Source organism: Staurois parvus, unplaced genomic scaffold (genome assembly GCF_062004578.1).
Source record: "Staurois parvus isolate SC_StPar_1 unplaced genomic scaffold, SC_StPar_1.0 ptg001466l, whole genome shotgun sequence".
In the NCBI taxonomy this organism is placed as follows: domain Eukaryota; kingdom Metazoa; phylum Chordata; class Amphibia; order Anura; family Ranidae; genus Staurois; species Staurois parvus.
Genome location: NW_028319262.1, coordinates 346,754 through 368,655, shown reverse-complemented (window position 1 = coordinate 368,655; position 21,902 = coordinate 346,754). Strand labels below are relative to the sequence as shown.

The following is a 21,902-nucleotide window of genomic DNA, read 5'->3' as shown; positions in this document are numbered from 1 at the left end:
AAACACTGTGCAAATACAGATCTGACAGAAATCCAGTGAGCTGCACAGTCAGTAAGGACGCATGCACAAGGCTTCCAAAAACATGTTTTTCCCTTTTTTTATGGATCTGAACCAGGGGCGTCCCTAGGCAGATGTGGGGGGTGCGCGCCGCACGGGGTGACACCTACTGCATGGGGTGACACCGGACCCGCTTCAAGAAAAGGTAATTTGTAAAGCAAGCCGACGATCCCCGTAGGATGGATCGGATCTGCGGATTGAGCATAATGGATCGGAGTCCAATCCATTATGCTCCCCAATCCACAGATCCGATCCATCCTGTGGGGATCGTCGGCATGCAAACCTATACGAGGTGACACCAGACCCTCTCCACGAGAAGGTAAGTTGTAAAGCAAGCTGACGATCCCCGCAGGATGGATCGGATCTGCAGATTGAGCATAATGGATTGGAGTCTGATCCATTATCCTCCCCAATCCGCAGATCCGATCCATCCTGCGGGGATCATCAGCATGCAAACCTATACGGGGTTACACCAGACCCTCTCCACGAAAAGACAAGTTGTAAAGCAAGCCGACGATCCCCGCAGGATGGATCGGATCTGCAGCTTGAGCATAATGGATAGGAATCCGATCCATTATGCTCCCCAATTCGCAGATCCCATCCATCCTGCGGGGATCGTTAGCATGCAACCTATACAGGGTGACACCGGACCCGCTCCACAAAAAGGTAAGTTGTAAAGCAAGTCGGCAATCCCCGCAGGATGGATCGGATCTGTGGATTGAGCATAATGGATCGGAGTCTGATCCATTATGTTCCCCAATCCACAGATCCAATCCATCCTGTGGGGATCGTCGGCTTTTTTTAAAACGTACCTTTTCATGGAGAGACCAGTTAACACCGTATAGGTTGCATGACAACGATCCCCACAGGATAGATCAGATCTGCGGATTGGGGAACATAATGGATCATACTCCGATCCATTATGCTCAATCCGCAGATCCTGTCCATCCTGCGGGGATTGTCGGACGGGGTGTCACCAACTGTTACCACACTGGGTGACACCAACCCTAGGGACACCCCTGATCTGAACACAGGTGTATGTTTTGATGTGACCCCTATGCACACAGCAAGTAACTAGGGCAGACCTGAAAAATCTGCATACTTGGTCCTCGTATGGACTGTATTTTAGGTTGTACGCCTGTAAACGTATGTTCTAATGTTTAAATGCGTAAAGTGTGCAGCATAAATTAATTCTCTATTGGAGTACAAGAGCTGCTTGTGTCCTAGCCATAAAGGATGCTAGATGGAAAAGCCGTCTGTGCCCTAGCAATAGAAGGATTCTAGGAACCAGATGCCGCCTGTACCCTAGCAACAGAAGATGGCTAGGAAGCGTCTGCCGCCTGCACCCTAACAACAAAAGGATACTAAGCAGTAGAAGCTGTCAATGTCCTTGAAAGAGAATGATGCCTAGGCAGCAGGAGGCGCCGCCTGGTGGCAAAGCCGCCTGCACCCTAGCAACAGAAGTTTTCTAGGCCACAGAAGCCACTTACGTACTAGCCACCTGCAACAGAAGAAGGCTAGGAAACTTCTGCTGCCTGCATTCTAACTACAGATCGATGATAGGTAGCAGAAGCTGTCTGTGTCCTCGCAAGAAAAGGATGCTAGGCGGCAGAGAGCGCCTGTATCTTAGCAATATAAAAAAAACTAGGCGGGTTCCTTCTATTAGTAGTGTCTAGTCAGTGGCACAGTCACCACAATTTTGGCCCTGAGCAGCAGTGGCGGCCAGTAGATTAGTATAGTAAGTATAGTATACTAAACACATATAAATATTCCTAAAATGTTACATACATACAGAAAACAGAGCACTTTGTATGCTGGATCTTTCTGCCAGCTTACGCCAGCAAAACCCTGTATACGTGTTGCTGTATTTCCATATGGCCATGTATATGAAGCCTAAAGGTTTGGCTTCTTCAGCTTGTGAACTGAGCCTTTCCTGTCCTCCTTTTCACTACTTATATAATATCCAATGAGAGTGCTCACTGACCACTGGATCACTCAGGAGCAGCACCATGGATAGGGTGGGGGCAAAGCTTTGATGTCAGCTTTAAAGAAACATTCCAGAATAAGGAAAGTGTGCAAACATATTTTTTTCTGGTTATTAAAGCTCACAACAAACACCTTGTGGTCAGGTGTGGACTGACAACTCATGGAGCCCCCGGGCAATAGGGGATCATGGGGCCCCTGTGTCCTTGTCCAAACTCAAAAAAGCCTATGAAAAAGGTACCAGGGGCATCTCATGGGGCCCCCTACTGACCCCAGGCCCTTGGGCAGTGCCAAGTTTCCAAATGGTCAGTCCGCCCCTGTTTGTGGTCCATTTTAACAGTTGACCCTAGGTTCACATCTATGCGGGTGGTGCCGCTGCGGATCTGCACGAAAATCCGTGCAGCCGCACCACCCGCACAGAGAAATGCGGACCCGAGGGCGGGTGTCATTAGTTCTAATGGCACGCCGTCCACACTGGAAAACGCAACCGTACTGGGAACCGAGGTTCCCATGTGGGCTGCGTTTTCCAAAGAAGTGCAGGGACTTCTTCCCGGCGTGTCACGGGCACGGGAGTCCATTTAAATGAATGGGCTCTCATGCCCATAAAAAACACGGCCCGAATGGCCACATAGATGTGAACCGGGGGTAAATGGCTGACAGGTACACTTGACGTTTTTTATGGAAGGTTGTCACTAGTTTGTATAAGGGGCATGGCTTAATATCTACCTTCCAAATTCCCTAAATCTAATCATTTCTTTGTAATCACAGTACTTCCTTTCCCCTGTGATGCTAGAATCGAAGGTGCTCTTCAAAATCAACTTTAAAGGAAACCTTTACTTTTTCCACAGGGGGTAAAACAACAGGTTCTCTTTAACCACTTCCCATCCGGCCGTTGTATATAAACGGCCGGATGGTGGCAGTGCAGGGTCGGGTGGCCGTTTATAAACGGCCTCCCTGCACCCTGCTTGTGCGCGCTCCCTTGGAGCGCGCAGCCCCGCGATCCAGTGCCCGCTGTATCCTCCGGACACAGTGAAACACCGATCGTCGGACGCAGATCACATGCAGAGTAGTAAGCAAGATGTCACTTGTGACATCATTGCTCACTATGTGTGAAATCTGTGAATGATCACAGAGATCACATGGTACAGGGCTATTCACAACAGCCTTGTACCATGTGACAAGCTGTGACCAATCTCAGCTCACACAGTAGTTCACAATGGCTGGAAGAATGCAAACAGAGAGAAATGATTGCTTTTACATCCTTTATGAGTGTAAAAGCAATCAGTGTAAAAAAAAAGAAAGAAAATCTTCATTGTACTGCTAGGGTGACCGTATGTAAAAAAAAAAACAAATAATAATATACAAAAATAAAAAAAATGTTTAAAAATTATAATTTTTGGTTATAAACTAATTTGGGTTATTATTTTTTTTTACTAAAAAGATAACAGAATAAATTTTGGCCAAGATCTATGATGAAATACTACTTATTTGCAAAATTTTATAAGGAAAACACTTTTTTTCAAAATTTTTGGACGTTTACATTTATGTAGCAAAAAAAAATAAAAATCCCAGTGGTGAATAAATACCACCAAAATAAAGCTTTATCTGTCTCAAAAAAATGCTAAAAAATTCATATGGGTACAGTGTTGCATGACCGCACAATTGTCATTCAGAGTGTGATAGCGCTTAAAGCTGAAAAATGGCCTGGGCAGGAAGGGGGGGAAAGTTTCCGGACTGGAAGGGGTTAATGCTGCCCTCTCCAGCAGCACATATTGGCCTTTTATGTGTTCCTGGGCTGAGTGAAGAAATATGTACAGTATGTGATTCCCTTCCTCTTCCTCTCATGTGACAGCATGTGGTGATTGGTCAGATGCCATCACATAGGGATGGGGTGGGGGGGGGGGGGGGGAAGAGTCCTGAGCCTTTTACTCGCAGCTGAATAGAGCGGCAGGTACGGTATCTACTACGAGTAAACTTGTTGCTTTTCCCAGCAAGGTTTAAAGCTCAAGTTTAGTTGAAAAAAAAAAGTATTTTTTACAGCTTTACATTAATGAATGTAATGAAGAATGTCCCGTGATGTGCATGCGGCTGGGTTTGTAAGAAAGCCTTTTTCAACCAGGGTGCCCTCTGGGATCTTCAGGGTGCCTGAAAATTCAACAAACTGCCCAAAAGTTTTTATATAGCCGGGGGGGGGGGGGGGGGATCAAGCCTGCAAGCTTTATGACCTTCGGCACCGGGTGGACCAATTGCAGGTGTCCTAACAACTGATAATGTCATTGGTTGATAAGGAGGATTTCTGGTGCCTGCACAGCATCCTTGTTTACTCCTCTTCGTTAGCACTGGGGTCACTGAGTGTATCTGTTTTGAAGTGGCTCTAAAGGCAGGTTTTATGTCTTAATTCATTCTATCATTAAGATAACCCCCCCCACCCCACACACACCCACCCCACCCCACACACACCCACCCCACCCCACACACACCCACCCCACCCCACACCCACCCCACCCCACACCCACCCCACCCCACACACACCCACCCCACACACACCCACCCCACCCCACACACACCCACCCCACCCCACACCCACCCCACCCCACACACACCCACCCCACCCCACACACACCCACCCCACACACACCCACCCCACACACACCCACCCCACACACACCCACCCCACATACACACACACCCACCCCACATACACACACACCCACCCCACATACACACACACCCACCCCACATACACACACACCCACCCCACACACAACCCACCCCACCCCACACACACACACCACACACACACACCCCACACACCACACACACACACACACACCACACACACCCACCCCACCCCACACGCACCCCACCCCACACACACACACCCCACACACACACAACCCACCCCACCCCACACACACCCACCCCACACACACCCCACACACACCCCACCCCACACACACCCCACACACACCCCACCCCACACACACACACCCCACACACACCCCACACACACCCCACCCCACACACACCCCACACACACCCCACCCCACACACACACACCCCACACACACCCCACACACACCCCACCCCACACACACCCACCCCACACACACCCCACACACACCCCACCCCACACACACCCCACACACACCCCACCCCACACACACCCACCCCACACACACACACCCCACACACACACACACCCCACACACACACACCCCACACACACACACCCCACACACACCCACCCCACCCCACACACACACACCCCACACACACACACCCCACACACACCCCACCCCACACACACCCCACCCCACACACACACACACACACCCCACCCCACACACACCCCACCCCACACACACACACCCCACCCCACACACACCCACCCCACACACACACACCCCACACACACACACCCCACCCCACACACACACACCCCACACACACACGCCCCACCCCACACACACACGCCCCACCCCACACACACACACCCCACCCTACACACACCCAACCCCACACACACACACCCCACACACACACACCCCACCCCACACACACACACCCCACACACACACGCCCCACCCCACACACACACGCCCCACCCCACACACACACACCCCACCCCACACACACACACCCCACACACACACACCCCACACACACACACCCCACACACACACACCCCACACACACACACCCCACCCCACACACACCCCACCCCACACACACCCCACCCCACACACACACCCCACCCCACACACACACACCCCACCCCACACACACCCACCCCAAACACACACACCCCACCCCACACACACACACCCCACCCCACACACACCCCACCCTACACACACCCGACCCCACACACACACACCCCACACACACACACCCCACACACACACACCCCACACACACACACCCCACACACACACCCCACCCCACACACACACACCCACCCCACCCCACACACACCCACCCCACACACACCCACCCCACCCTACACACACCCCACCCTACACACACCCGACCCCACACACACACACCCCACACACACACCCCACACACACACACCCCACACACACACACCCCACCCCACACACACACACACCCCACCCCACACACACACACCCCACCCCACACACAACCCACCCCACCCACAACCCACCCCACACACACACACCTCACACACCCCACACACACACCCCACCCTACCGCACACACCCCACCGCACACCCCACCCCACCGCACCCCCCACCCAACCGCACACACCCCACTGCACACACACCCCCCACCCCACTGCACACACACCCCCCACCCCACCACACACACCCCTCCGCGCACACACACCCCACCCCACCACACACACCCCACCGCGCACACACACCCCACCGCAGACACACACCCCACCGCAGACACACCCACCCCACCGCACACACCCCCACCCCACACACACACCCCCACCCCACACACACACCCCCACCCCACACACACACCCCACACACACCCACCCCACACACACACCGCACACACACACCCACCGCACACACACACACCCCACCGCGCACACACACCCCACCGCGCACACACACCCCACCGCGCACACACACCCCACCGCACACACCCCACCGCACACACCCCACCGCACACACACAGCACCCCACACACACCCCACCCCATACACACACACCCCACCACACACACCACACCGCACACACACACCCCACCCCACACACACACCCCACCCTACCGCACACACCCCACCGCACACACCCCACCCCACCACACACACACACACCCCACCGCGCACACACACCCCACCGCGCACACACACCCCACCGCACACACCCCACCGCACACACACAGCACCCCACACACACCCCACCCCATACACACACACCCCACACACACCCCACACACACACACCCCACCCCACACACACACCCCACCCCACACACACACCCCACCCCACACACACACCCCACCCTACCACACACACCCCACCCCACCACACATACACACACCCCACCGCACACACACACCCCACCGCACACACCCCACACACCCCACCGCACACACCCCACTGCACACACACACCCCACCCCACTGCACACACACACCCCACCCCACCACACACACCCCACCGCACACACACCCCACCACACACACACACCCCACCGCAGACACACCCACCCCACACACACACCCCCACCCCACACACACACCCCACACACCCCACACACACACCCCACCCCACACACACACCCCACCGCACACACACACCCCACCGCACCGCACACACACACCCCACCGCACACACCCCACCCCACCACACACACCCCACCGCACACACCCCACTGCACACACACACCCCACCCCACCACACACACCCCACCGCACACACACACCCCATCGCGCACACACACCCCACCGCAGACACAAACCCCACCGCATACACACCCCCACCCCACACACACCCCCACCCCACACACACCCCCACCCCCCACACACACCCCCACCCCACACACACCCCCACCCCCCACACACACCCCACACACACACCCCACCGCACACACCCCACCGCACACACACACACACCGCACCGCACACACACACCCCACCCCACACACACACACCCCACCCCACACACACACACCCCACACACCCCACCTCACACACCCCTCCGCACACACCCCACCGCACACACACACCCCACCGCACACACCCCACCGCACACACACACCCCACCCCACACACACAGCACCCCACACACCCCACACACACACACACCCCACCCCACACACACACACCCCACCCCACCTCACACACCCCTCCGCACACACCCCACCGCACACACACACCCCATCGCGCACACACACCCCACCCCACACACACCCCACACACAAACACTCTTACCTGAGCTTGATCTCGATCCAGCAATGTGCACAAGAGCAGCGGCTCCCTTGGCTCTTTCCCTCCTCATTGGCTCAGACATTCGAGCCATTGGCTCCTTCTGTAGTCAATCACAGCCAGTGAGGGGGGGGCAGGGCTGAGCCGCACTCTGTGTACCTTATGGGAGGGAGCATGCAAGAATGCCCTCATAGCAAGTGGCTTGGTATGGGGGCACTTGACAAGGGCAGAGGACAGGAGCACCAGCGTGGGGGGACCCAAGAAGAGGGGGATTGATTGGGGCTGCTCTGTGCACAACTGTGACGGGAGTCACTTTGGGTGGGGGGCCCATGGAGCCCAGCTCACTTTGGAGAGGTGGGGAGACCCCTGTCTCAACTCCCCATATCCCTCTTATGTGTAAATCACCCTGTGCCTGTTAGGGGTACAGGGTGATCTGTCCTAATATTGGGGTGGGGGGTTGCTGATTGTTTGGTGTTATGTGGTTGCATCCCATTGTTCTATTGTGCGTCTTGCTTGGGAGCAAACTATTATGGGATGTATGTGTTTGTGTATTGGCTTGGTGGGAGGTGTCCCCAGCAGCCCTCCTGGTGGGACTGTCTGCTGGTGTATCTCTTGTTACTGAATGGGGTTGCCCTGCCCTGTGTCATTATGCAGGGAGGGGGGATTGCCCCCTGAGTCTTGTATCTTGTATTTGTGTTCAAATAAAAGCTAGTCTACCTTCTGGATTACTTCAAGATTGGTGTCGTCTAGTCTTGTATGGTCTGCTATGGTGTCTGTTGTTGGTGTTCGGACAGGGAAGCGATAGTCTAACGGAAGTACCCAAGTGCAGTCTGGGGTAGGGGTCCGTTACAACATCCATTACACAGAACATGTCAGTATGACATTTTTGTTATTTTTTTTTTAATAAAAATGGTGCCTTTTCAATCAGTTTAGGAATAAATCACCTCTAATGTTGCTTGTCCTATGTGTATGAATATTGCTGTGATTAGCTCAGCAGAATTTTAAAGGGTGCCTTGACTGAAAAAGTGTTGAGAAACACCGCTGTAGAAATTCTCATGGCAGGGATGCCCTGTCCTCTTCCTGCTGTTGAAATTCTGGCACTGTGGGGGTTAACAGCTTTGGTTCTCTTGGCTCAGCTGCACTAAAGGTGATTTGATGGGGACCCTCCCCCTTCTCCCCTCTCCACTGCCTGTAACACGATCTGTGAATGTGGGAGGGTATCATGTGACTGTTCAGACCCGCCTCCATTCGCAGATTATGTAATCTGTAAATTTTATTTATTTATATAAAATAACTTTTCTCATTGGAAGAGAGGGCAGGAGGGGGTGTGTCCCCATTGGTTCATCCTTAGTGAAGCTGAGCCTAGAGACTTGAAGCTGTTAACCCCTGCAGAGTCGGAAGTTCAGCAGCAGGAAGAGGACAGGGCAGCCCTGTAATGCAGATTTCTACAGAATCCAGCAGCCTGCACATGGTGGGACACACTTCATTACAGGTAAGTGGCGTAACTAAAGTTGTAGAAAAAAAAACATTTTTTTTTTGTTTTTTTTTTAAATTAAACTCCATCTTCAAGCCCTTTACAGTTGTCTCGGTGATGTTCATCTTACCCTACACAGAAGTTCAGTTTTTTGGAATGTCCAGAGAGCTCTCCTGATTTTTTTTCATTGTCCGTTGTGTGTAGATAGAAGCTGACGCTTGAAGAGGCTCTTTACCGCCAATAATTTCCATGTCTTTGTCTCTTTCAGCAACTGTACAGGAAGAAGCCCGGGATGACAATGTTGTGTGCCAAATTACCTCAGAACATCTGTAAGAATCGATACAGAGACATTTCGCCTTGTAAGTTACCATGGATTGTGTGCATGTGATACTACTGAACAAAAGCAAACCAGGGCGCACTCTCATCGTGCGTTACCGCGGTACACCAACGTGTTTATTATGTAATCTAAAAAGATATATATTCGCAAACCAAAGGAGATTAAAAGCAGAATTAGTAGTCCGCATTGGCAGTCAATACAATGCTGTGCCCTAATTAGGGATAAGTTGACGCGTTTCGGTAGACGAATGAGCTCTGAAGAAGGGGGTTTGTCTCCCGAAACACGTGCAAACGCTTGGTACACCAACGTGTTTATTATGTAATCAAAAAGATATATATTCACAAACCAAAGGAGAATAAAAGCAGAATTAGTAGTCCGCAATGGCAGTCAATGCAATGCTGTGCCCTAATTAGGGATAAGCTGACGCGTTTCGGGAGACGAATGAGCTCTGAAGAAGGGGGTTTGTCTCCCGAAACGCTTGCAAACGCTTGGTACACCAACGTGTTTATTATGTAATCTAAAAAGATATATATTCACAAACCAAAGGAGATTAAAAGCAGAATTAGTAGTCCGCAATGGCAGTCAATACAATGCTGTGCCCTAATTAGGGATAACTGACGCGTTTCGGTAGACGAATGAGCTCTGAAGAAGGGGGTTTGTCTCCCGAAACGCTTGCAAACGCTTGGCACACCAACGTGTTTATTATGTAATCTAAAAAGATATATATTCACAAACCAAAGGAGATTAAAAGCAGAATTAGTAGTCCGCAATGGCAGTCAATACAATGCTGTGCCCTAATTAGGGATAAGCTGACGCGTTTCGGGAGACGAATGAGCTCTGAAGAAGGGGGTTTGTCTCCCGAAACGCGTGCAAACGCTTGGTACACCAACGTGTTTATTATGTAATCAAAAAGATATATATTCACAAACCAAAGGAGAATAAAAGCAGAATTAGTAGTCCGCAATGGCAGTCAATGCAATGCTGTGCCCTAATTAGGGATAAGCTGACGCGTTTCGGGAGACGAATGAGCTCTGAAGAAGGGGGGTTGTCTCCCGAAACGCGTGCAAACGCTTGGTACACCAACGTGTTTATTATGTAATCTAAAAAGATATATATTCACAAACCAAAGGAGATTAAAAGCAGAATTAGTAGTCCGCAATGGCAGTCAATACAATGCTGTGCCCTAATTAGGGATAGCTGACGCGTTTCGGTAGACGAATGAGCTCTGAAGAAGGGGGTTTGTCTCCCGAAACGCGTGCAAACGCTTGGTACACCAACGTGTTTATTATGTAATCAAAAAGATATATATTCACAAACCAAAGGAGAATAAAAGCAGAATTAGTAGTCCGCAATGGCAGTCAATGCAATGCTGTGCCCTAATTAGGGATAGCTGACACGTTTCGGGAGACGAATGAGCTCTGAAGAAGGGGGGTTTGTCTCCCGTAACACGTGCAAACGCTTGGTACACCAACGTGTTTATTATGTAATCTAAAAAGATATATATTCACAAACCAAAGGAGATTAAAAGCAGAATTAGTAGTCCGCAATGGCAGTCAATACAATGCTGTGCCCTAATTAGGGATAGCTGACGCGTTTCGGGAGACGAATGAGCTCTAAAGAAGGGGGAAATAAACAATAAATAATGGTGCAGCGCTGAATAAATACTAAATCAATATAAAATCAATTAAAATCCATAGATTGATATACTTTAGTAAAAAAACAGGTGTATCAATAATTAGTGCTCACACATATAATCAAAAAATATTAACCCCAACACTAGGATCATATTAAGTGAATAACATAATTCGTGCATGTGTATAAAACACTCTGTGAAATAATTCAATCTATATATATATATACCGTGCTCCACAGCAATAACTCGCGTGTAAATATTGTGAATCCAGTGCCCACAGCTCGTGAATCCAAAACCTTCCGAAGTGGCCCCTCACCTCCCAATAGTGACCACAAAGGCCAGTTTGCTTTTGGGTAAGTAACTCTTTCCCAGGAACAATCTCGTCACCTCCAGATGGACCCTCCTGGATATCCACAGGCCTTTATCCTCCTGAGTACTCCACTCCCATGGTACTTGTATCAGTAGTTCACCTTACAGCCAAACATCAAAGATAGAGTGTTGTTGGTACATGCAACTTTGCAGTGGCAAATCATTGGTGTAAAGTAGGCTGAATTGTAACACCGGGGGACATTCCATTTACAGCCGGAGCAGCGCCATCCTTCCTAGTCACCCATCCAGGTCACAGGGGAACGCCAGCTAGCAACATATGCCATTCACAAGTAAGGCAGCTTCTGTTATTGGCAAGGGATGAGCTCTGAAGAAGGGGGATTGTCTCCCGAAACGCATTGAAACGCTTGGTACACCAACGTGTTTATTATGTAATCTAAAAAGATATATATTCACAAACCAAAGGAGATTAAAAGCAGAATTAGTAGTTCGCAATGGCAGTCAATACAATGCTGTGCCCTAATTAGGGATAATCCGGCGCGTTTCGGGAGACAAACCCCCTTCTTCAGAGCTCATTCGGCTCCCGAAACGCGTCAGTATTATCCATAATTAAAGCACAGCATTGTATTGACTGCCATTGCGGACTTCTGATTCTGCTTTTAATCTCCTTTGGTTTGTGAGTAAATATCTTTTTGATTACATAATAAACACGTTGGTGTACCACGGTAATGCATGATGAGAGTGCGCCCTTGTTTGCTTTTGTTCATCAGTATCCATATTTCCCGATCTTTGAAGGGCTGCAGCTCCCCGTTTCTGAATTCCTTCTAGTCTGCATGAAGATTTGAGTGCTGGTTTCGTTTGTTTTTGGACTGCATGTGATACTATGCTAAGACTCTGCAGGTTTTCCTCTGCGGTGGGACTACAAGTTCCAGCATGCACTACCAGCCATCACTGGCAGTGCACCCTGAGGTATTTGCTTCCGCAACAGCTGAAGAGCTGCAGATTGCTCAAGCCTCCTACGGAGGTGATGCCAGTGTAGGTGGGGGGGCGCCGTTTTAGCCCATCTCATGGGCAGTACTCACAACGTAGAAAGACATTTTCCAAGCTTCCAGTCAGCTGAGAAATAAATCAACAGCTAATGGCTTCCTTTGACCAGCTGTGCTTAAAAAATGAACTTTGGGGAGGGGGGGGTTAAAGTTTCAGTCCACCAATTGGAAAACGTCGTAAATGCATCAACATTAATTTAATAAAAAATGTGTTTTTACTAAGTTTTAGCCTTGAGACCCCCAGAGCATTGCAGTCAGTGCATTAGGATCCATCAGTGTTTACCTCCAGACTCAGATCTGTATGAAGTTACACACCTGGCTAGAGCAAGTCCTGCTGAACTGCAGAGTGGCGATGGAAAAGGGATCGCCAGCGTGTTCTCTACAAGTCCCATGTGCTGCAGAGGTAGGTGGGACTTGTATTCCGCCCCCCACATGGCCAGTTTAGATTATCCAGCCTTGTTAAAGGGTTACTTCACCTTTACAGAAAAAATGTAACGGTGACGTGACACCCTCCCCGACCCTCTGGTCCCCACTGTACTTACCTCCAGAGTTTCCTGAGCTGTCAACACCCCTGTAGCCAGTCCATCAGTAAGAATTGATATGGTTCATCCTGGAGATGCTGAGGGAGAAGAATTGGGGTTTACAATCCCCTAACTGGGTGCGGGGGTGCTGATGACTTAGCAACTGTAGAGGTAAGTACAGTGGGGACCAGGGTGGGGGGAATCTTGCCCAGTGTTCACCTTTTACATTCAAAGGTGAACTAACCCTTTAAAGTAAAAAAAGAAAAAAATACAGATGAATGTACAAGGTGCACCCCATGATTCAGAGCAGAGTAGTAGATTGGGTTAAGGCAGGTAATTGTTACTGAACCCCAGACCCTGCATTCACTATATCCGCTCTCCCCGGACCCTGCATTCACTATATCCGCTCTCCCCGGACCCTGCATTCACTATATCCGCTCTCCCCAGACCCTGCATTCACTATATCCGCTCTCCCCGGACCCTGCATTCACTATATCCACTCTCCCCGGACCCTGCATTCACTATATCCGCTCTCCCAGGACCCCGCATTCACTATATCTGGTCTCCCCGGACCCTGCATTCACTATATCTGGTCTCCCCGGACCCCACATTCACTATATCTGCTCTCCCCGGACCCCGCATTCACTATATCCGCTCTCCCCGGACCTTGCATTCACTATATCCGCTCTCCCCGGACCCTGCATTCACTATATCCGCTCTCCCCGGACCCTGCATTCACTATATCCGGTCTCCCAGGACCCCGCATTCACTATATCTGGTCTCCCCGGACCCCGCATTCACTATATCTGGTCTCCCCGGACCCTGCATTCACTATATCTGGTCTCCCCGGACCCCGCATTCACTATATCCGCTCTCCCCGGACCCCACATTCACTATATCTGCTCTCCCCGGACCCCGCATTCACTATATCCGTTCTCCCCGGACCCCGCATTCACTATATCCGCTCTCCCCGGACCTTGCATTCACTATATCCGCTCTCCCCGGACCCTGCATTCACTATATCCGCTCTCCCCGGACCCTGCATTCACTATATCCGGTCTCCCAGGACCCTGCATTCACTATATCTGGTCTCCCAGGACCCTGCATTCACTATATCTGGTCTCCCCGGACCCCACATTCACTATATCTGCTCTCCCCGGACCCCGCATTCACTATATCCGTTCTCCCCGGACCCTGCATTCACTATATCCGCTCTCCCCGGACCTTGCATTCACTATATCCGCTCTCCCCGGACCCTGCATTCACTATATCCGCTCTCCCCGGACCCTGCATTCACTATATCCGGTCTCCCAGGACCCCGCATTCACTATATCTGGTCTCCCCGGACCCCGCATTCACTATATCTGGTCTCCCCGGACCCCGCATTCACTATATCTGGTCTCCCCGGACCCCGCATTCACTATATCTGGTCTCCCCGGACCCCGCATTCACTATATCCGCTCTCCCCGGACCCCACATTCACTATATCTGCTCTCCCCGGACCCCGCATTCACTATATCCGTTCTCCCCGGACCCCGCATTCACTATATCCGCTCTCCCCAGACCCCGCATTCACTATATCCGTTCTCCCCGGACCCCGCATTCACTATATCCGCTCTCCCCGGACCCCGCATTCACTATATCCGCTCTCCCCGGACCCTGCATTCACTATATCCGGTCTCCCCGGACCCTGCATTCACTATATCCGCTCTCCCCAGTCCCTGCATTCACTATATCTGGTCTCCCCGGACCCCGCATTCACTATGTCCAGTCTCCCTGGACTCTGCATTCACTATATCCGCTCTCCCCGGACCCCGCATTCACTATATCCGGTCTCCCTGGACCCTGCATTCACTATATCCGGTCTCCCCGGACCCTGCATTCACTATATCCGCTCTTCCCGGACCTTGCATTCACTATATCCGGTCTCCCCGGACCCTGCATTCACTATATCATTTTACACAATTTAGAGGATTAGTTCTAATGGCACGCTGCCCACACTGGGAAACGCAACTGTACTGGGAACCGAGGCTGTGTTTTCCAAAGTAGTGCAGGGACTTCTTTCCCTGCGTGTCACAGCCACGGGAGTCCATTCAAATGAATGGACTCTCATGCCTGAGCAAAATGCGGCCCGCACAGCCGCATATGTGTGAACCTAGGGTAAAGGAATGCAAACCCTGCCTCTTTACTCATTAGAACCCTGCAGGTGCATCAGCTGATTGACAATTATAAAGTCACTTATTCACTCCGCACATGGACACAGACAGACAAACTGTTGTTTCTTCAGAATCACAAAAGTTAGGAATCTGCAACAAAGTTTGGTAAAATCCCTGCAATGTGCATAGATCACCCGGAGGGGAAGGCCTTTTCTTAGTAAAAGTGGAGTTACTCTTTAAGCTCAGCCTGGCCTAATAAAAATGATCTCTAGTTTTTCTGGGATGGTTCGCTGTGCACGTTGACCACGGACTTATCGAACAAGAACAATTAAATCATGTATGTCTGTATCTGATCAGATCATCTCTGCAGCTTGTCTTCTGCTCAGGTTCTGTCCGTCATCCATTCCCTTCTCCCCCTCCGTCTGTCATTCCCTCTTCCCCTGTTCCTCCTTCCTGAACATCCTGCTCTGTCCGCCCATCCCTCTTCACTTTTTCCTCTGCGTTACTCCTCTCTTTAATTTTCCATTCAATCCCTCCCAACCCACAGAAGAGAACAGGTTATTTATTATTCTTTCTTTTCTGAGGCAGTATCACGGGCAGAGGGGCAATATCAGTGAAGGAGTATCTGAGAGAGAAATGTTCACTACTGGAGCTTAAGACATTTTTGCAGTTTAACCCCTCGCCTACCGGGCACTTCTACCCCCTTCCTGCCTACCGGCCACTTCTACCCCCTTCCTGCCTACCGGGCACTTCTACCCCCTTCCTGCCTACTGGGCACTTCTACCCCCTTCCTGCCTACAGGGCACTTCTACCCCCTTCCTGCCTACAGGGCACTTCTACCCCCTTCCTGCCTACCGGCCACTTCTACCCCCTTCCTGCCTACCGGCCACTTCTACCCCCTTCCTGCCTACCGGGCACTTCTACCCCCTTCCTGCCTACCGGCCACTTCTACCCCCTTCCTGCCTACAGGGCACTTCTACCCCCTTCCTGCCTACAGGGCACTTCTACCCCCTTCCTGCCTACAGGGCACTTCTACCCCCTTCCTGCCTACCGGGCACTTCTACCCCCTTCCTGCCTACAGGGCACTTCTACCCCCTTCCTGCCTACCGGGCACTTCTACCCCCTTCCTGCCTACAGGGCACTTCTACCCCCTTCCTGCCTACAGGGCACTTCTACCCCCTTCCTGCCTACAGGGCACTTCTACCCCCTTCCTGCCTACCGGCCACTTCTACCCCCTTCCTGCCTACCGGGCACTTCTACCCCCTTCCTGCCTACAGGGCACTTCTACCCCCTTCCTGCCTACAGGACACTTCTACCCCCTTCCTGCCTACCGGGCACTTCTACCCCCTTCCTGCCTACAGGACACTTCTACCCCCTTCCTGCCTACCGGGCACTTCTACCCCCTTCCTGCCTACAGGGCACTTCTACCCCCTTCCTGCCCAGGCCAATTTTCAGCGCTGTCACACTTTGAATGACAATTGCGCGGTCATGCAACACTGTACCCATATGAAATTTTTATAATTTTTTTTGAGACAGATAGAGCTCTCTTTTGGTGGTATTTAATCACCTCGGGGTTTTTTATTTTTTTGCTAAACAAACCAAAAACAACTGAAAATTTTGAAAAAAAAAGTTTTTTCTTAGTTTTTGTTATAAAATTTTGTAAATAAGTGATTTTTTTTCTCCTTCACTGATGTGCACTAATGAGGCTGCAGTGATGGGCACTGATAGGCTGCACTGATGGACACTGATAGGTGGCACTGATGAGGAGGCACTGGTCGGTGACACCGATGGGCATTGACAGGCATCACTGATGGGCACTGAAAGGCAGCACTCATATATGGCACTGATAGGCGGCACTGATGCTCACTGATAGGTGGCACTGACTGCCACTGATAGGCAGCACTGATAGGCAGCACTGATAGGTGGCACTGACAAGTGGCACTGCTGGGGTTACACTGATCATCAGGGCACATTGATTGGACACAGCTGATCACATGACCGAGCCAACATCTTCAGTTCTTTCCATTGGACACAGCGCACCACCGATCGCTGCACTGCACGCCCCCGGAGCCGCGCATGCGCGGTTAGAGTGGGAGGGCGTCATATGACATCCTCCCAGAACGATAGAACCGCCTTGCGCCCGTCTTTACCTTATATGGCGGGCGGGAGGCGGTTAAAGGATCTGTTCACCTTCGGGAACATCTTACATGTTCCACCCGTTTTTAGGTTGGAACATGTAACATGCTCCCAGTGCTGCACTGCTGCAAGCTGTCCCCGTAAAAGTTGTCATTCTTGTGTGGCCGTGTGGGCGGGGCATTGTTCATTCTGTGAATGAATGAATGAACTACAAGCCCCGACAGCCTTAGCAGCTTTCAGCTTGTAGTTGTCAGTGAACTACCAGGGTGCTGTGGAGCGCCGTGGTAGTTCATTGAATCTTCTTGTCAGTACACCCCGTATGGGCAAGCAGATATACTGACAGATCTGTAGGAGACCTGCATGGCACCAGCGATCTGCTGATCACCGCTCTACTGCTTTACAGGCTCCTTTTGGACAAAAATAATAAATGCACTTTTTTTTTTTTACCTGCAAAAAATGTGCTTTTATTATTTTTGGTCAAAGGGTGAAATTATCCTTTAATGGTTCAGTATACTCTGAAATTAGGAGATTTATTAGCTTTAGTTTTTTTCTCATAAAAATAAAAAAATATATATTTTACTGCTTTTATTACAGATCTTATTTTGGACCTAGTGATGTCATCCTTTGGTATCTGTGCTTCTCTATTCAATGCAGGCAGAACATGGCTGGTGGGCGGGGCCAGCAGGATGGTGTACATAGCTTCCTGAAAACATCACACCCTGTCAAAGTACTCCTCTCCAGAGCCCTCAGTCCTGATGTAAGCAGTGGGCTGGCTCTTGGGAGGAATTATGCAAATATCAAAATGCCCTGATGGGGGTGGATGTCAGCCTGGAGGAGTGGGTATTTCTAGGCAGACTATATTTTGCATGCTGTCCCCTCCCACCAGCCATTATCAGGCTGCAGTGCATAGCGAAGCACATAGACCCAGTCATGATATCTCTGGTTGTAAAATAAGATGTGTAGTAAAAACAGATTTTATTTAAGCATTTCGTTAGCATATTGATATGAGGGGGCAGGGAAGCAAATCTATACAGTAAATGAATGAAACTTCACTTTTAACACGATCTGGGTTTTATTCGGTTTAATTTCTTTTGCTGGTTGAGGGCCACAAAGAAGGAGTAACAGTTCCCCGAGTGTTTGATGGCCATGTTCAGTCCTTTCCGGAGATCTGTGTTTGTGCACAGACTTCTTTCATCCATTAATGATTAGCTTTGCCTTCTCTTCTCTCTGTAGTGTCGGATGGATGTCTGTTTGTGTTTTGATCTCTCCTCCTGTGCTGAACTCGGCTCGTATCAATATTTCCCTCTCCTCTGTGCACAGAACATGAACACCTTCCACCAGTAATCTGACTGTCTTCTACCTTCTCTTGTCTCTGCAGATGATGCTACACGAGTTATATTACTTGTTGGGGACGATTACATCAATGCAAATTATATTAACGTGAGTACCACTGCTGGTGATCCTCGGAGGAAAGGGTCAGCTTTAGAGAATGACAACAGCATATACCGTGGCCCTCTACAGAGTAGGAATGGTAGGGGCATGACAGAGACTGCGTAGCTTCCTCTAGACCAGCAATGGGCAAACTACGGCCCGGCGGACCTTTTAATCCGGCCCGCGGAGCTAGGCTCCCCTCACAGTCCGCCCTGAACACCGGTGTAGCATGAAAATCTGTCTCCTATGAGGATCTGTCCCCCTCGACGTATCTGCGCATGTGCCGGAGATCGCCGATCGGCTGCTAATGACTGAAACTGGCACATGCGCAGATACGTCGAGGGGGACAGATCCTCATAGGAGACAGATTTTCATGCTACACCGGAACGGCGCGGGACACGGCGAGAGGAACGCGCGGAGCAAAGGTAAGTGAATTGACACGGGGGACTTGGGGACTTAATATGTGGAATGAATTACTATATGGGGGATGAATTACTATGGGGGATGAATTACTATAGGGGGGATGAATTACTATATGGGGGATGAATTACTATATGGGGGATGAATTACTATGGGGGATGAATTACTATATGGGGGATGAATTACTATATGGGGGATGAATTACTATATGGGGGATGAATTACTATATGGGGGATGAATTACTATATGGGGGATGAATTACTATGGGGGATGAATTACTATGGGGGATGAATTACTATGGGGGATGAATTACTATATGGGGGATGAATTACTATATGGGGGATGAATTACTATATGGGGGATGAATTACTATGGGGGATGAATTACTATATGGGGGATGAATTACTATATGGGGGATGAATTACTATAGGGGGATGAATTACTATAGGGGGGATGAATTACTATAGGGGGGATGAATTACTATATGGGGGATGAATTACTATATGGGGGATGAATTACTATGGGGGATGAATTACTATATGGGGGATGAATTACTATATGGGGGATGAATTACTATATGGGGGATGAATTACTATGGGGGATGAATTACTATATGGGGGATGAATTACTATGGGGGATGAATTACTATATGGGGGATGAATTACTATGGGGGATGAATTACTATATGGGGGATGAATTACTATATGGGGGATTAATTACTATGCTTACTATGGGGGAATATTACTATACTTACTATGGATGACACATACACATAATTTATCTACTCTTGGTCCGGCCCCCGGGTCCAATATATGAACCCATTGTGGCCCTCAAGTCAAAATGTTTGCCCACCCCTGCTCTAGACTCTAGGGTCCTGAGGCACCCTTTAAAATTATGGACGGTCCCGAAGCACCCTTTAAAATTATTGATTTTCCAGAGGCACCCTTTAAAATTATGGACAGTCTTGAGGCACCCTTTAAAATTATGGACAGTCCCGAGGCACCCTTTAAAATTATGGACAGTCCTGAAGCACCCTTTAAAATTATGGACAGTCCTGAGGCACCCTTTAAAATTATGGACAGTCCCGAGGCACCCTTTATAATTATTGATTTTCCAGAGGTACCCTTTAAAATTATGGACAGTCCCGAAGCACCCTTTAAAATTATTGATTTTCCAGAGGTACTCTTTAAAATTATGGACAGTCTTGAGGCACCCTTTAAAATTATGGACAGTCCCGAGGCACCCTTTATAATTATGGACGGTCCCGAGGCACCCTTTAAAATTATGGACGGTCCCGAAGCACCCTTTAAAATTATGGACAGTCCCGAGGCACCCTTTAAAATTATGGACAGTCCCGAGGCACCCTTTAAAATTATGGACAGTCCCGAGGCACCCTTTATAATTATGGACGGTCCCGATGCACCCTTTATAATTATGGACGGTCCCGAGGCACCCTTTAAAATTATGGACGGTCCCGAGGCACCCTTTAAAATTATGGACGGCCCCGAGGCACCCTTTAAAATTATGGACGGCCCCGAGGCACCCTTTAAAATTATGGACGGTCCCGAGGCACCCTTTAAAATTATGGACGGTCCCGAGGCACCCTTTAAAATTATGGACGGTCCCGAGGCACCCTTTAAAATTATGGACGGTCCCGAGGCACCCTTTAAAATTATGGACGGTCCCGAGGCACCCTTTAAAAGTATGGATGGTCCCGAGGCACCCTTTAAAATTATGGACGGTCCCGAGGCACCCTTTAAAATTATGGACGGTCCCGAGGCACCCTTTAAAATTATGGACGGTCCCGAGGCACCCTTTAAAATTATGGACGGTCCCGAGGCACCCTTTAAAATTATGGACGGTCCCGAGGCACCCTTTAAAATTATGGACGGTCCCGAGGCACCCTTTAAAATTATGGACGGTCCCGAGGCACCCTTTAAAATTATGGACGGTCCCGAGGCACCCTTTAAAATTATGGACGGTCCCGAGGCACCCTTTAAAATTATGGACGGTCCCGAGGCACCCTTTAAAATTATCAACAGTCCCGAGGCACCCTTTAAAATTATCAACAGTCCCGAGGCACCCTTTAAAATTATCAACAGTCCCGAGGAACCCTTTAAAATTATCAACAGTCCCGAGGAACCCTTTAAAATTATCAACAGTCATGAGGCACCCTTTAAAATTATGGATTTTCCCGAGGCACCCTTTAAAATTATCGATAGTCTTGAGGCACCCTTTAAAATTATGGACAGTCCAGAGGCACCCTTTCAAATTATGGATTTTCCCAAGGCGCCCTTTAAAATTATCGACAGTCTTGAGGCACCCTTTAAAATTATCGACAGTCTTGAGGCACCCTTTAAAATTATCGACAGTCTTGAGGCACCCTTTAAATTTATGGACGGTCCCGAGGCACCTTTAAAATTATCGACAGTCTTGAGGCACCCTATTTTAAAATGGGGTGCCTCAAG

General features: G+C 50.0%; 1 protein-coding gene across 1 annotated transcript in view; it reads left to right on the top strand.

Moving 5' to 3' along the window:
- Nucleotides 1–21,902, top strand: part of PTPN4 (protein tyrosine phosphatase non-receptor type 4) — a 209,816-nt gene that overhangs the window by 153,195 nt on the left and 34,719 nt on the right. Inside the window, exons 21-22 of the mRNA XM_089662397.1 lie at nt 9,696–9,786; nt 18,962–19,023. Of these exons, the coding sequence (XP_089518523.1) occupies nt 9,696–9,786; nt 18,962–19,023 (153 nt within the window). The remainder of the gene's footprint in view (nt 1–9,695; nt 9,787–18,961; nt 19,024–21,902) is intronic.